The 17,166-nt window shown below is 46.9% G+C and overlaps 1 protein-coding gene across 3 annotated transcripts in view; it reads left to right on the top strand.

Moving 5' to 3' along the window:
• DNAJC6 (DnaJ heat shock protein family (Hsp40) member C6) overlaps positions 1-17,166 on the top strand; it is a 77,795-nt gene that overhangs the window by 11,735 nt on the left and 48,894 nt on the right. For 2 of the 3 annotated variants that reach the window (XM_075832774.1, XM_075832775.1), the window contains exon 1: positions 149-453. In XM_075832774.1, coding sequence (XP_075688889.1) covers positions 219-453 — 235 coding nt within the window. In that variant the 5' untranslated portion in view covers positions 149-218. Of the gene's footprint in view, positions 1-148; positions 454-17,166 lie in introns of those variants that run through there. The other variant, XM_075832776.1, reaches the window with a different exon arrangement.

Genomic DNA, 17,166 nt, shown 5'->3' on the forward strand with positions numbered 1-17,166 from the left:
AAGTAAATAATCCTGAGCCCCCTGCAGCATATGGCCCCAGCTAATCCCGGGCAGAGGGGCAGGAATAGTCTGATATTACCCGGGAGGAGGGGGAGGGGGAGGGCTGTGCCAGGACAATAGACACCTAGACGTGCCAGTGCCACCAGGGGGCGGTACATTCCGGCCAGTCCTCCCAGTATAATCCCCTCAGCTCCGGGGAGAGGGAGGGAAGGTCACCCATGAGCCTGCTCGGTGCCTACCGGAAAAAGACCAACAATGACGGCTATGAGTCTTTACAGCTGGTGGAGAGCAGCGCCGGGGACGCTAATAACGACGGAGGAAGCGGCAGCAGCAGCAGGGAGCGGCCGGGGAGCAGGCAAGGAGTGAGCGGGGCGGCGGCGGCGGCATCTTCCCCCCCAACATCCAGGAGCCCGGGCCGGCAGCAGCCTGACATCAGCACCATGGACAGCTCAGGTAACCAGGATGCGCAGCATGTGGGGGCCCTGCTGCTGTGTGATGATTGTGGGGGTTCTTCTCCAGTATAATGCTGCATGTGGGGGTCCTGCTCCTGTATGTGCTGCATGTGGGGGTCCTGCTCCTGTATATGCTACATGTGGGGGTCCTGCTCCTGTATGTGCTGCATGTGGGGGTTCTTCTCCAGTATAATGCTGCATGTGGGGGTCCTGCTCCTGTATGTGCTGCATGTGGGGGTCCTGCTCCTGTATGTGCTACATGTGGGGGTCCTGCTCCTGTATATGCTACATGTGGGGTCCTGCTCCTTTATATGCTACATGTGGGGGTCCTGCTCCTGTATATGCTACATGTGGGGGTCCTGCTCCTGTATATGCTGCATGTGGGGGTCCTGCTCCTGTATGTGCTGCATGTGGGGGTCCTGCTCCTGTATGTGCTACATGTGGGGGTCCTGCTCCTGTATATGCTACATGTGGGGTCCTGCTCCTTTATATGCTACATGTGGGGGTCCTGCTCCTGTATATGCTACATGTGGGGGTTCTGCTCCTGTATATGCTGCATGTGGGGGTCCTGCTCCTGTATATGCTACATGTGGGGGTCTTGCTCCTGTATATGCTACATGTGGGGGTCCTGCTCCTGTATATGCTGCATGTGGGGGTCCTGCTCCTCTATATGCTACATGTGGGGGTCCTGCTCCTCTATATGCTACATGTGGGGGTCCTGCTCCTGTATGTTCTGCATGTGGGGGTCCTGCTCCTGTATGTGCTGTATGCTACATGTGGGGGTCTTGCTCCTCTATATGCTACATGTGGGGGTCCTGCTCCTGTATGTTCTGCATGTGGGGGTCCTGCTCCTGTATGTGCTGCATGTGGGGGTCCTGCTCCTGTATGTGCTGCATGTGGGGGTCCTGCTCCTGTATATGCTACATGTGGGGGTCCTGCTCCTGTATATGCTGCATGTGGGGGTCCTGCTTCTGTATATGCTACATGTGGGGGTCCTGCTCCTGTATGTGCTGCATGTGGGGGTTCTTCTCCAGTATAATGCTGCATGTGGGGGTCCTGCTCCTGCATGTGCTACATGTGGGGGTCCTGCTCCTGTATATGCTACATGTGGGGGTCCTGCTCCGGTATATGCTGCATGTGGGGGTCCTGCTCCTGTATATGCTACATGTGGGGGTCCTGCTCCTGTATATGCTACATGTGGGGGTCCTGCTCCTGTATATGCTACATGTGGGGGTCCTGTTCCTGTATATGCTGCATGTGGGGGTCCTGCTGCTGTATATGCTACATGTGGGGGTCCTGCTCCTGTATATGCTACATGTGGGGGTCCTGCTCCTGTATATGCTACATGTGGGGGTCCTGCTCCTGTATATGCTACATGTGGGGGTCCTGCTCCTGTATGTGCTGCATGTGGGGGTCCTGCTCCTGTATGTGCTGCATGTGGGGGTCCTGCTCCTGTATATACTACATGTGGGGGTCCTGCTCCTGTATATGATGCTACATATGGGGGTCCTGCTCCTGTATATGCTACATGTGGTGGTCCTGCTCCTGTATATGCTACATGTGGTGGTCCTGCTCCTGTATATGCTACATGTGGGGTCCTGCTCCTGTATATGCTACATGTGGGGGTCCTGCTCCTGTATATGCTACATGTGGGGGTCCTGTTCCTGTATATACTACATGTGGGGGTCCTGCTCCTGTATATGCTACATGTGGGGGTCCTGCTCCTGTATGTGCTGCATGTGGGGGTCCTGCTCCTGTATATGCTACATGTGGGGGTCCTGCTCCTGTATATGCTGCATGTGGGGGTCCTGATTATGTGTATATTGATTATGGGGTCTCTCCTGTGTGCTGCATGTGGGGGTCCTGATTATGTGTATATTGATTGTAGGGTTCCCTTTTTTTTACCAGCACATGGGAACTCTGCATATGGGGAGCCACATTGTGCAAGGCGATCATGCTGATCCTATAGATACTGGGGAGACGCCCACACCCAGGAAACCTGACACCTCCATTATATTTGCTCCCCCTGACTGATTATTATAATAATAAATCTCCTACCTGCATGTGGGGGCTGAGCCCTGATACTCTGCACCCCAAAATTATATCAATATTGTGTTCACTTTGTACATTCACCCTAATATTATATTCATAAAAATAAGATGTGAACATACGATACCACCCCATAACACTGCCCCCTTCTATCATATTAATGCTGACTGCACGTTATATGCACCCCAACTCACTGCACATTACCAATATATATACATCTTGTGTGCAATGTTGTAATCACCCCGATACACTAATACACAGCACCCTAGTATCATAATCACCATAAAAGCGGACTGTACATGCTGTATACACCCCAATACACTGCACCCTATTGTCATCATCACCAAGCGGACTGTACACACTGTATACACCCCAATACACAGCATCCTAGTATCATCATCACCAAGCGGACTGTACACGCTGTATACACCCCAATACACTGCACCCTAGTATCCTCATCACCAAGCGGACTGTACATGCTGTATACACCCCAATACACAGCACCGTAGTGTCATCATCACCAAGCGGACTGTACACGCTGTATACACCCCAATACACTGCACCCTATTGTCATCATCACCAAGCGGACTGTACATGCTGTATACACCCCAATACACTGCACCCTAGTATCATCATCACCAAGCGGACTGTACACGCTGTATACACCCCAATACACAGCACCCTAGTATCATCATCACCAAGCGGACTGTACACGCTGTATACACCCCAATACACAGCACCCTAGTATCATCATCACCAAGCGGACTGTACATGCTGTATACACCCAAATACACTGCACCCTAGTGTCATCATCACCAAGCTGACTGTACACACTGTATACACCTCAATACACTGCACCCCAGTATCCTCATCACCAAGCGGACTGTACATGCTGTATACACCCCAATACACTGCACCCTAGTATCATCATCACCAAGCGGACTGTACATGCTGTATACACCCCAATACACCGCACCCTAGTATCATCATCACCAAGCGGACTGTACACGCTGTATACACCCCAATACACAGCACCCTAGTATCATCATCACCAAGCGGACTGTACATGCTGTATACACCCCAATACACTGCACCCTAGTATCCTCATCACCAAGCGGACTGTACATGCTGTATACACCCCAATACACTGCACCCCAGTATCCTCATCACCAAGCGGACTGTACATGCTGTATACACCCCAATACACTGCACCCTAGTATCATCATCACCAAGCGGACTGTACATGCTGTATACACCCCAATACACTGCACCCTAGTATCATCATCACCAAGCGGACTGTACACGCTGTATACACCCCAATACACAGCACCCTAGTATCATCATCACCAAGCGGACTGTACATGCTGTATACACCCCAATACACTGCACCCTAGTATCCTCATCACCAAGCGGACTGTACATGCTGTATACACCCCAATACACTGCACCCCAGTATCCTCATCACCAAGCGGACTGTACATGCTGTATACACCCCAATACACTGCACCCTAGTATCATCATCACTAAGCGGACTGTACACGCTGTATACACTCCAATACACTGCACCCTAGTATCATCATCACCAAGCGGACTGTACATGCTGTATACACCCCAATACACTGCACCCTAGTATCATCATCACCAAGCGGACTGTACATGCTGTATACACCCCAATACACTGCACCCTAGTATCATCATCACCAAGCGGACTGTACACACTGTATACACCCCAATACACAGCATCCTAGTGTCATCATCACCAAGCGGACTGTACACGCTGTATACACCCCAATACACAGCACCCTAGTATCATCATCACCAAGCGGACTGTACATGCTGTATACACCCCAATACACTGCACCCTAGTATCATCATCACCAAGCGGACTGTACATGCTGTATACACCCCAATACACTGCACCCTAGTATCATCATCACCAAGCGGACTGTACACACTGTATACACCCCAATACACAGCATCCTAGTGTCATCATCACCAAGCGGACTGTACACGCTGTATACATCCCAATACACTGCACCCTAGTATCATCATCACCAAGCGGACTGTACACACTGTATATACCCCAATACACTGCACCCTAGTATCATCATCACCAAGCGGACTGTACATGCTGTATACACCCCAATACACTGCACCCTAGTATCATCATCACCAAGCGGACTGTACATGCTGTATACACCCCAATACACAGCATCCTAGTATCATCATCACCAAGCGGACTGTACATGCTGTATACACCCCAATACACTGCACCCTAGTATCATCATCACCAAGCAGACTGTACACGCTATATACACCCCAATACACAGCACCCTAGTGTCATCATCACTAAGCGGACTGTACATGCTGTATACACCCCAATACACTGCACCCTAGTATCATCATCACCAAGTGGACTGTACATGCTGTATACACCCCAATACACAGCACCCTAGTGTCATCATCACCAAGCGAACTGTACACGCTGTATACACCCCAATACACAGCACCCTAGTATCATCATCATCACCAAGCGAACTGTACATGCTGTATACACCCCAATACACAGCACCCTAGTGTCATCATCACCAAGCGGACTGTACATGCTGTATACACCCCAATACACTGCACCCTAGTATCATCATCACCAAGCGGACTGTACATGCTGTATACACCCCAATACACTGCACCCTAGTATCATCATCACCAAGCGGACTGTACATGCTGTATACACCCCAATACACTGCACCCCAGTATCATCATCACCAAGCAGACTGTACATGCTGTATACACCCCAATACACAGCACCGTAGTGTCATCATCACCAAGCGAACTGTACATGCTGTATACACCCCAATACACCGCACCCTAGTATCATCATCACCAAGCGGACTGTACATGCTATATACACCCCAACACACAGCACCCTAGTATCATCATCACCAAGCGGACTGTACATGCTATATACACCCCAACACACAGCACCCTAGTATCATCATCACCAAGCGGACTGTACATGCTGTATACACCCCAATACACAGCACCCTAGTGTCATCATCACCAAGCGGACTGTACATGCTGTATACACTCCAATACACTGCACCCTAGTGTCATCATCACCAAGCGGACTGTACACGCTGTATACACCCCAATACACAGCACCCTAGTATCATCATCACCAAGCGGACTGTACATGCTGTATACACCCCAATACACTGCACCCTAGTATCATCATCACCAAGCGGACTGTACATGCTGTATACACCCTAATACACTGCACCCTAGTGTCATCATCACCAAGCGGACTGTACAAGCTGTATACACCCCAATACACTGCACCCTAGTATCATCATCACTAAGCAGACTGTACATGCTGTATACACCCCAATACACTGCACCCTAGTATCCTCATCACCAAGCGGACTGTACATGCTGTATACACCCCAATACACTGCACCCTAGTGTCATCATCACCAAGCAGACTGTACACACTGTATACACCCCAATACACTGCACCCTAGTATCATCATCACCAAGCGGACTGTACATGCTGTATACACCCCAATACACTGCACCCCAGTATCCTCATCACCAAGCGGACTGTACATGCTGTATACACCCCAATACACAGCACCGTAGTGTCATCATCACCAAGCGGACTGTACATGCTGTATACACCCCAATACACAGCACCCTAGTGTCATCATCACCAAGCGAACTGTACACGCTGTATACACCCCAATACACAGCATCCTAGTATCATCATCACTAAGCGGACTGTACATGCTGTATACACCCGCATACACTGCACCCTAGTATCATCATCACCAAGCGGACTGTACATGCTGTATACACCCCAATACACAGCACCCTAGTATCATCATCACCAGGCGAACTGTACACACTGTATACACCCCAATACACAGCATCCTAGTGTCATCATCACCAAGCGGACTGTACACGCTGTATACACCCCAATACACAGCACCCTAGTGTCATCATCACCAAGCGAACTGTACATGTTATATACACTCCAATACACAGCATCCTAGTATCATCATCACCAAGCGAACTGTACATGCTGTATACACCCCAATACACTGCACCCTAGTGTCATCATCACCAAGCGGACTGTACATGCTGTATACACCCCAATACACTGCACCCTAGTATCATCATCACCAAGCGGACTGTACATGCTGTATACACTCCAATACACTGCACCCTAGTGTCATCATCACCAAGCGGACTGTACATGCTGTATACACCCCAATACACTGCACCCTAGTATCATCATCACCAAGCGGACTGTACATGCTGTATACACCCGAATACACTGCACCCTAGTGTCATCATCACCAAGCAGACTGTACATGCTGTATACACCTCAATACACAGCACCCTAGTGTCATCATCACCAAGCTGACTGTACACACTGTATACACCTCAATACACTGCACCCTAGTGTCATCATCACCAAGAGAACTGTACACACTATACACCCCAATACACTGCACCCTAGTGTCATCATCACCAAGCGAACTGTACACGCTGTATACACCCCAATACACAGCATCCTAGTGTCATCATCACCAAGCGGACTGTACATGCTGTATACACCCCAATACACTGCACCCTAGTATCATCATCACCAAGCAGACTGTACATGCTGTATACACCCCAATACACTGCACCCTAGTATCATCATCACCAAGCGGACTGTACATGCTGTATACACCCCAATACACTGCACCCCAGTATCATCATCACCAAGCGGACTGTACATGCTGTATACACCCCAATACACAGCACCGTAGTGTCATCATCACCAAGCGAACTGTACATGCTGTATACACCCTAATACACTGCACCCTAGTATCATCATCACCAAGCGTACTGTACATGCTATATACACCCCAATACACTGCACCCTAGTATCATCATCACCAAGCGGACTGTACATGCTATATACACCCCAACACACAGCACCCTAGTATCATCATCACCAAGCGGACTGTACATGCTGTATACACCCCAATACACCGCACCCTAGTATCATCATCACCAAGCGGACTGTACATGCTATATACACCCCAACACACAGCACCCTAGTATCATCATCACCAAGCGGACTGTACATGCTATATACACCCCAACACACAGCACCCTAGTATCATCATCACCAAGCGGACTGTACATGCTGTATACACCCCAATACACAGCACCCTAGTGTCATCATCACCAAGCGGACTGTACATGCTGTATACACTCCAATACACTGCACCCTAGTGTCATCATCACCAAGCGGACTGTACACGCTGTATACACCCCAATACACAGCACCCTAGTATCATCATCACCAAGCGGACTGTACATGCTGTATACACCCCAATACACTGCACCCTAGTATCATCATCACCAAGCGGACTGTACACGCTGTATACACTCCAATACACAGCACCCTAGTATCATCATCACCAAGCGGACTGTACATGCTGTATACACCCTAATACACTGCACCCTAGTGTCATCATCACCAAGCGGACTGTACAAGCTGTATACACCCCAATACACTGCACCCTAGTATCATCATCACTAAGCAGACTGTACATGCTGTATACACCCCAATACACTGCACCCTAGTATCCTCATCACCAAGCGGACTGTACATGCTGTATACACCCCAATACACTGCACCCTAGTGTCATCATCACCAAGCAGACTGTACAAACTGTATACACCCCAATACACTGCACCCTAGTATCATCATCACCAAGCGGACTGTACATGCTGTATACACCCCAATACACTGCACCCCAGTATCCTCATCACCAAGCGGACTGTACATGCTGTATACACCCCAATACACAGCACCGTAGTGTCATCATCACCAAGCGGACTGTACATGCTGTATACACCCCAATACACAGCACCCTAGTGTCATCATCACCAAGCGAACTGTACACGCTGTATACACCCCAATACACAGCATCCTAGTATCATCATCACTAAGCGGACTGTACATGCTGTATACACCCGCATACACTGCACCCTAGTATCATCATCACCAAGCGGACTGTACATGCTGTATACACCCCAATACACAGCACCCTAGTATCATCATCACCAGGCGAACTGTACACACTGTATACACCCCAATACACAGCACCCTAGTGTCATCATCACCAAGCGAACTGTACATGTTATATACACTCCAATACACAGCATCCTAGTATCATCATCACCAAGCGAACTGTACATGCTGTATACACCCCAATACACTGCACCCTAGTGTCATCATCACCAAGCGGACTGTACATGCTGTATACACCCCAATACACTGCACCCTAGTATCATCATCACCAAGCGGACTGTACATGCTGTATACACCCGAATACACTGCACCCTAGTATCATCATCACCAAGCGGACTGTACATGCTGTATACACCTCAATACACAGCACCCTAGTGTCATCATCACCAAGCTGACTGTACACACTGTATACACCTCAATACACTGCACCCTAGTGTCATCATCACCAAGCAGACTGTACATGCTGTATACACCTCAATACACAGCACCCTAGTGTCATCATCACCAAGCTGACTGTACACACTGTATACACCTCAATACACTGCACCCTAGTGTCATCATCACCAAGAGAACTGTACACACTGTATACACCCCAATACACTGCACCCTAGTGTCATCATCACCAAGCGAACTGTACACGCTGTATACACCCCAATACACAGCATCCTAGTATCATCATCACTAAGCGGACTGTACATGCTGTATACACCCCAATACACAGCACCCTAGTATCATCATCACCAGGCGAACTGTACACACTGTATACACCCCAATACACAGCACCCTAGTATCATCATCACTAAGCGGACTGTACATGCTGTATACACCCCAATACACTGCACCCTAGTGTCATCATCACCAAGCGAACTGTACATGTTATATACACTCCAATACACAGCATCCTAGTATCATCATCACCAAGCGAACTGTACATGCTGTATACACCCCAATACACAGCACCCTAGTGTCATCATCACCAAGCGGACTGTACATGCTGTATACACCCCAATACACTGCACCCTAGTATCATCATCACCAAGCGGACTGTACATGCTGTATACACCCCAATACACTGCACCCTAGTATCATCATCACCAAGCGGACTGTACATGCTGTATACACCCCAATACACCGCACCCTAGTATCATCATCACCAAGCGAACTGTACATGCTGTATACACCCCAATACACTGCACCCCAGTATCATCATCACCAAGCGGACTGTACATGCTGTATACACCCTAATACACAGCACCGTAGTGTCATCATCACCAAGCGAACTGTACATGCTGTATACACCCCAATACACCGCACCCTAGTATCATCATCACCAAGCGGACTGTACATGCTATATACACCCCAACACACAGCACCCTAGTATCATCATCACCAAGCGGACTGTACATGCTGTATACACCCCAATACACAGCACCCTAGTGTCATCATCACCAAGCGGACTGTACATGCTGTATACACTCCAATACACTGCACCCTAGTGTCATCATCACCAAGCGGACTGTACACGCTGTATACACCCCAATACACAGCACCCTAGTATCATCATCACCAAGCGGACTGTACATGCTGTATACACCCCAATACACTGCACCCTAGTATCATCATCACCAAGCGGACTGTACACGCTGTATACACTCCAATACACAGCACCCTAGTATCATCATCACCAAGCGGACTGTACATGCTGTATACACCCTAATACACTGCACCCTAGTGTCATCATCACCAAGCGGACTGTACAAGCTGTATACACCCCAATACACTGCACCCTAGTATCATCATCACTAAGCAGACTGTACATGCTGTATACACCCCAATACACTGCACCCTAGTATCCTCATCACCAAGCGGACTGTACATGCTGTATACACCCCAATACACTGCACCCTAGTGTCATCATCACCAAGCAGACTGTACACACTGTATACACCCCAATACACTGCACCCTAGTATCATCATCACCAAGCGGACTGTACATGCTGTATACACCCCAATACACTGCACCCCAGTATCCTCATCACCAAGCGGACTGTACATGCTGTATACACCACAATACACAGCACCGTAGTGTCATCATCACCAAGCGGACTGTACATGCTGTATACACCCCAATACACAGCACCCTAGTATCATCATCACCAAGCGGACTGTACACGCTGTATACACCCCAATACACTGCACCCTAGTATCATCATCACCAAGCGGACTGTACATGCTGTATACACCCCAATACACTGCACCCTAGTATCATCATCACCAAGCGGACTGTACATGCTATATACACCCCAATACACTGCACCCTCGAGTCGTCATCACCAAGCGGACTGTACACACTGTATACACCCCAATACACAGCACCCTAGTATCATCCCTAAGCGGACTGTACACACTGTATACACCCCAATACACTGCACCCTAGTGTCATCATCACCAAGCTGACTGTACACACTGTATACACCCCAATACACAGCACCCTAGTATCATCCCTAAGCGGACTGTACACACTGTATACACCCCAATACACAGCACCCTAGTATCATCATCACCAAGCGGACTGTACATTCTGTATACACCCCAATACACTGCACCCTAGTGTCATCATCACCAAGCGGACTGTACACACTGTATACACCCCAATTCACAGCACCCTAGTATCATCCCTAAGCGGACTGTACACACTGTATACACCCCAATACACAGCACCCTAGTATCATCCCTAAGCGGACTGTACACACTGTATACACCCCAAAACACAGCACCCTAGTGTCATCATCACCAAGCGGACTGTATACACCCCAATACACTGCACCCTAGTAGCATCTTAGAGTTACAGGCATGATGTAGTCGGAAATGTCTAGGGATTGTCTTAAGCTGTTCAACATTGTCCTAGTGTCATCATCACCAAGCGGACTGTACATGCTGTATACACCCCAATACACTGCACCCTCGAGTCGTCATCACCAAGCGGACTGTACACACTGTATACACCCCAATACACAGCACCCTAGTATCATCCCTAAGCGGACTGTACACACTGTATACACCCCAATACACTGCACCCTAGTGTCATCATCACCAAGCGAACTGTACATGCTGTATACACCCCAATACACTGCACCCTAGTATCATCATCACCAAGCGGACTGTACATGCTGTATACACCCTAATACACTTCTCCTTAGTATCATCATCACCAAGCGGACTGTACACGCTGTATACACCCCAATACACAGCACCCTAGTGTCATCATCACCAAGCGGACTGTACATTCTGTATACACCCCAATACACTGCACCCTCGAGTCATCATCACCAAGCTGACTGTACACACTGTATACACCCCAATATACCGCACCCTAGTATCATCATCACCAAGCGGACTGTACATGCTGTATACACCCCAATACACCGCACCCTAGTATCATCATCACCAAGCGGACTGTACATGCTGTATACACCCCAATACACTGCACCCTAGTGTCATCATGACCAAGCGAACTGTACACGCTGTATACACCCAAATACACAGCACCCTAGTATCATCATCACCAAGCGGACTGTACATGCTGTATACACCCCAATACACAGCACCCTAGTATCATCATCACCAAGCGGACTGTACATGCTATATACACCCCAATACACTGCACCCTAGTATCATCATCAACAAGCGGACTGTACACACTGTATACACCCCAATACACTGCACCCTAGTATCATCATCACCAAGCGGACTGTACACACTGTATACACCCCAATACACCGCACCCTAGTGTCATCATCACCAAGCGGACTGTACACGCTGTATACACCCCAATACACTGCACCCTAGTGTCATCATCACCAAGTGGACTGTACATGCTGTATACACCCCAATACACTGCACCCTAGTGTCATCATCACCAAGCGGACTGTACATGCTGTATACACCCCAATACACAGCACCCTAGTGTCATCATCACCAAGCGGACTGTACATGCTGTATACACCCCAATACACAGCACCCCAGTATCATCATCACCAAGCGGACTGTACATGCTGTATACACCCCAATACACAGCACCCTAGTATCATCATCACCAAGCGGACTGTACATGCTATATACACCCCAATACACTGCACCCTAGTATCATCATCACCAAGCGGACTGTACACACTGTATACACCCCAATACACTGCACCCTAGTATCATCATCACCAAGCGGACTGTACACACTGTATACACCCCAATACACTGCACCCTAGTATCATCATCACCAAGCAGACTGTACATGCTGTATACACCCCAATACACCGCACCCTAGTATCATCATCACCAAGCAGACTGTACATGCTGTATATATCCCAATACACTGCACCCTAGTATCATCATCACCAAGCGGACTGTACATGCTGTATACACCCCAATACACAGCATCCTAGTATCATCATCACCAAGCGGACTGTACAAGCTGTATACACCCCAATACACAGCACCCTAGTGTCATCATCACCAAGCGGACTGTACATGCTGTATACACCCCAATACACAGCACCCTAGTGTCATCATCACCAAGCGAACTGTACACACTGTATACACCCCAATACACAGCACCCTAGTATCATCATCACCAAGCGGACTGTACATGCTGTATATATCTAATGTTATACTACTACTACCTATCTGCACATATCACATAGGGGGGCACATTCATATACTCTACATGCTATACGGATGATTTCCACACTGCAAGGCTGGATTCAAACGAGCATGTTCGGTCCGTAAAGGACGGAACGTATTTCGGCCGCAAGTCCCGGAACGAACACAGTGCAGGGAGCCGGGCTCCTAGCATCATTCTTTACGGACCGAACATGCTCGTGTGAATCCAGCCCAACACATTTTATATCAATTCTGTCTCTACCTGCTGCAGATATGTTGTATGTATTGCACCCCAGTATTGTATTCACAATGTGAATGTATGTGCACACACCTCAAAGCACTACACCCCTGTATTATACCCCTGGTTTTCAATCTGTACTGTACTGTCTATACCTGCTGCATGCCACCTGATACACTACACCCTAATATTATAGTCATATGTGCCCCCATTATATTCACGCTGTCTATATCAGTTATAGGTGTTTTGCACGTGTTGCTCCCCAATATCATATTTATGCTGTATGTACATGTTACATTCGCTGCAACTCCCTGCACCTTGGAATTATAACATAGTACTGGGTTTCTGTACCTGTTGAATTACCCCATTATATTGCACCCCACTATTTAATTAGCTTTTAAAACCTCATTATTACTCTTTGTTTACACCGCTTTTATGAACTATTGTTTACAAAGATGTAGCAAAGATTATTTTGTCAGATGCAGCAGAGCTGAGTTTGTTTTAGGGGATATCATGCAATTTCAAGATGCACAATGGCTGCCCCCCAAGGAGTTACATGGCACATTCATCTTTCTATATATTTGCTGCTCCTCTATACTTGCCCTACATGTGCCCACATAGATCACATGGGGCTGTGGAGGATTTATAAACTGTTGACTCCACTTGTGCTGTAATGTTTTTGTACAGATCGATAATTCTAGACAACATGGTGACTCTGTATGTGGATTGGCATTAATAGGCCGTTATTAGGGCCAGGCCACCCGTGAGGCCCTCAGTTGTGATGCACTACATTCCCACCAGGATACATGTATACTGCTACACTGGACATTACTTCTACACTGGATATAGTTACTGTCACATTACTGCTACACTGGATATAGTTACTGCCACATTACTGCTACACTGGATATAGTTACTGTCACATTACTGCTACACTGGATGTTACAGTCACATTACTCCTACACTGGATATTACTGTCACATTACTGCTACACTGGATATTACTGCTACACTGGATATTACTGTCACATTACTGCTACACTGGATATTACTGTCACATTACTGCTACACTGGATATTACTGTCACATTACAGCTACACTGGATATAGTTACTGTCACATTACTGCTACACTCGATATTACTGCCACACTGGATATTACTGCCACACTGGATATTACTGTCACATTACTGCTACACTGGATATTACTGTCACATTACTGCTACACTCGATATTACTGTCACATTACTGCTACACTGGATATTACTGTCACATTACTGCTACACTGGATATTACTGTCACATTACTGCTACACTCGATATTACTGTCACATTACTGCTACACTGGATATTACTGTCACATTACTGCTACACTGGATATTACTGCTACACTGGATATTACTGTTACATTACTGCTACACTCGATATTACTGTCACATTACTGCTACACTCGATATTACTGTCACATTACTGCTACACTGGATATAGTTACTGTCACATTACTGCTACACTGGATATTACTGCTACACTGGATATTACTGTTACATTACTGCTACACTGGATATTACTGCCACATTACTGCTACACTGGATATTACTGCCACACTGGATATTACTGTCACATTACTGCTACACTGGATATTACTGCCACATTACTGCTACACTCGATATTATTGCTACACTGGATATTACTGCCACATTACTGCTACACTCGATATTACTGCTACACTGGATATTACTGTCACATTACTGCTACACTGGATATTACTGTCACATTACTGCTACACTGGATATTACTGTCACATTACTGCTACACTGGATATAGTTACTGTCACATTACTGCTATACTGGATATAGTTACAGGCACACGTTCCTCATGTATTAAGGCGTTGTCTGCGAGGGCTTAGATACCATAGAGGCAGCTGCTTTGGGGCCCCTGGAGAGAGAGGAACCATACTAGGTTGGCTGTATGCCTCATTTTGATGGGTGGTGAGAAGGCAGGGAATTATTGCTTTATCCTATTGGTTTTCTAACTCTGCTCATACACATTAGATTAAAGTCGGCAGAACTCAACAAAATAACCAATAACCCGATATTATACTCACAGGGGTCCCGGAAGCTGGGATATGGGGAGCTGTTTGTTTGGGGCCAACAGCACACGGACAGGTAAAGCAGCCTCCACAGTGTGAGAATCCAGCAAACAGCTCCATATATCTCAGCATCCTGGACCCTTGTGAGTGTGAGATACTAAGTACGATATTGGGGTTAACTGCAGTCAAACCCAAAGTTTTAGCTTTTGAGTGGAGTTTGCTTTAAGGCCTGTTACTGGAAAACTGGTGCATTATACAGTACACTTCATATTTAAGGGGGTGTACAGTTTATAAATCCCATTTTCATACACCCTATTAGGGAATTGTGAGATAATAGAGGGGGGGGGGGGGTCCTCTGTTTAGGATCCTCATCTCTTGGTCAGGGTGGAGAGCGGTTACATAGAGTGTCTCTGTCGCTCTGGAGGACCTGTCCTGTATTACACAGAGAACACTTTGATATGAATGGACACTGTGTAATACTTAGTTTCCCCTGTGGTGGTGCTGCAGAGAAACTGAACACTTTCAACCAGGTTTCTCCACAGATTTATATAAAACAAGATTAGGTTTAGAAAACCATACCCAATAGAAAACCCAACAATAAATGCGATATCAATATCACACGGTGCAAATTCTGAAAGATATATATGTAAAACAAAAAAGAAAAACTATATCAGAAATATAACCAGGCACTCTTGGGTCATTGAAAAATTATGAAAATTTATTTATTATTAAAACTCCAATTATTTAGAGAATATAAATGTATTCACACAATTTAAAACATTTTTGTCTCCTGGCCAGGAAAAGGTTACATACAGATACAAAATATACTAATAAGTAGGAAGCATAGATGTACACCTTGTTTTCCCCACAAATCGGGGTAAATGGCAAGAAAATAGATCCAAGAAAAAATCGCTAGGTTGAATTCACACCTGCGTTTCTTTCCCCTTGCACATACTTATGTGTAATTCCTCCAAAAAATGACAGCAATTCTTGTCAAAAGAGCGTGTAGTAGATTTATGAGGAAGGCCTTCCCATATATGAAAGAAGCATACCCCTATAAAAATAAAGCTGTCATTCAGTAAGGGGTTTGTATTTTTTATTTGTGTGTGGCTCTCATTCCTCCCTTTCAAGGATCAATCTTGCCTCAGGGATCAGGGGTAATAGACAGTCTATTTCTTAGACCATTCCGGTCAAGATATATTCCTCCCGATCCTTATAATTATCACAGAGAGCTCCGTTCTTAATGATTTTATACTGCTTTTACCTTTAAACATGCACAAAGAGACGTGGAAGAGCAGCAGGCACAATTTGAAGCTCCAATGCCTCTCACCAAGTGGTATTCAGGTGAGATTCCGCCCATAAGCTCATACCTTCCTTCAAGCCTTTAGGATTGAGTTCTTCAATATAGGCTTTATTACGTCTCCGACATGCAAGGTTGCTCCACAGAACCATGTAGAGGTATTAGATCCAAAAGAAAGAGGGGCCCACACTTTCAAAAAGGTGATTTTCCAAACCATATAGTATCCATATAGTATCCTTTTTCGTGCGATGTTCCCAACACGGCCAGGGATTCACAAGGCAGAGTCTCGACG

This window comes from Rhinoderma darwinii, chromosome 7 (assembly GCF_050947455.1).
Source record: "Rhinoderma darwinii isolate aRhiDar2 chromosome 7, aRhiDar2.hap1, whole genome shotgun sequence".
In the NCBI taxonomy this organism is placed as follows: Eukaryota; Metazoa; Chordata; class Amphibia; order Anura; family Rhinodermatidae; genus Rhinoderma; species Rhinoderma darwinii.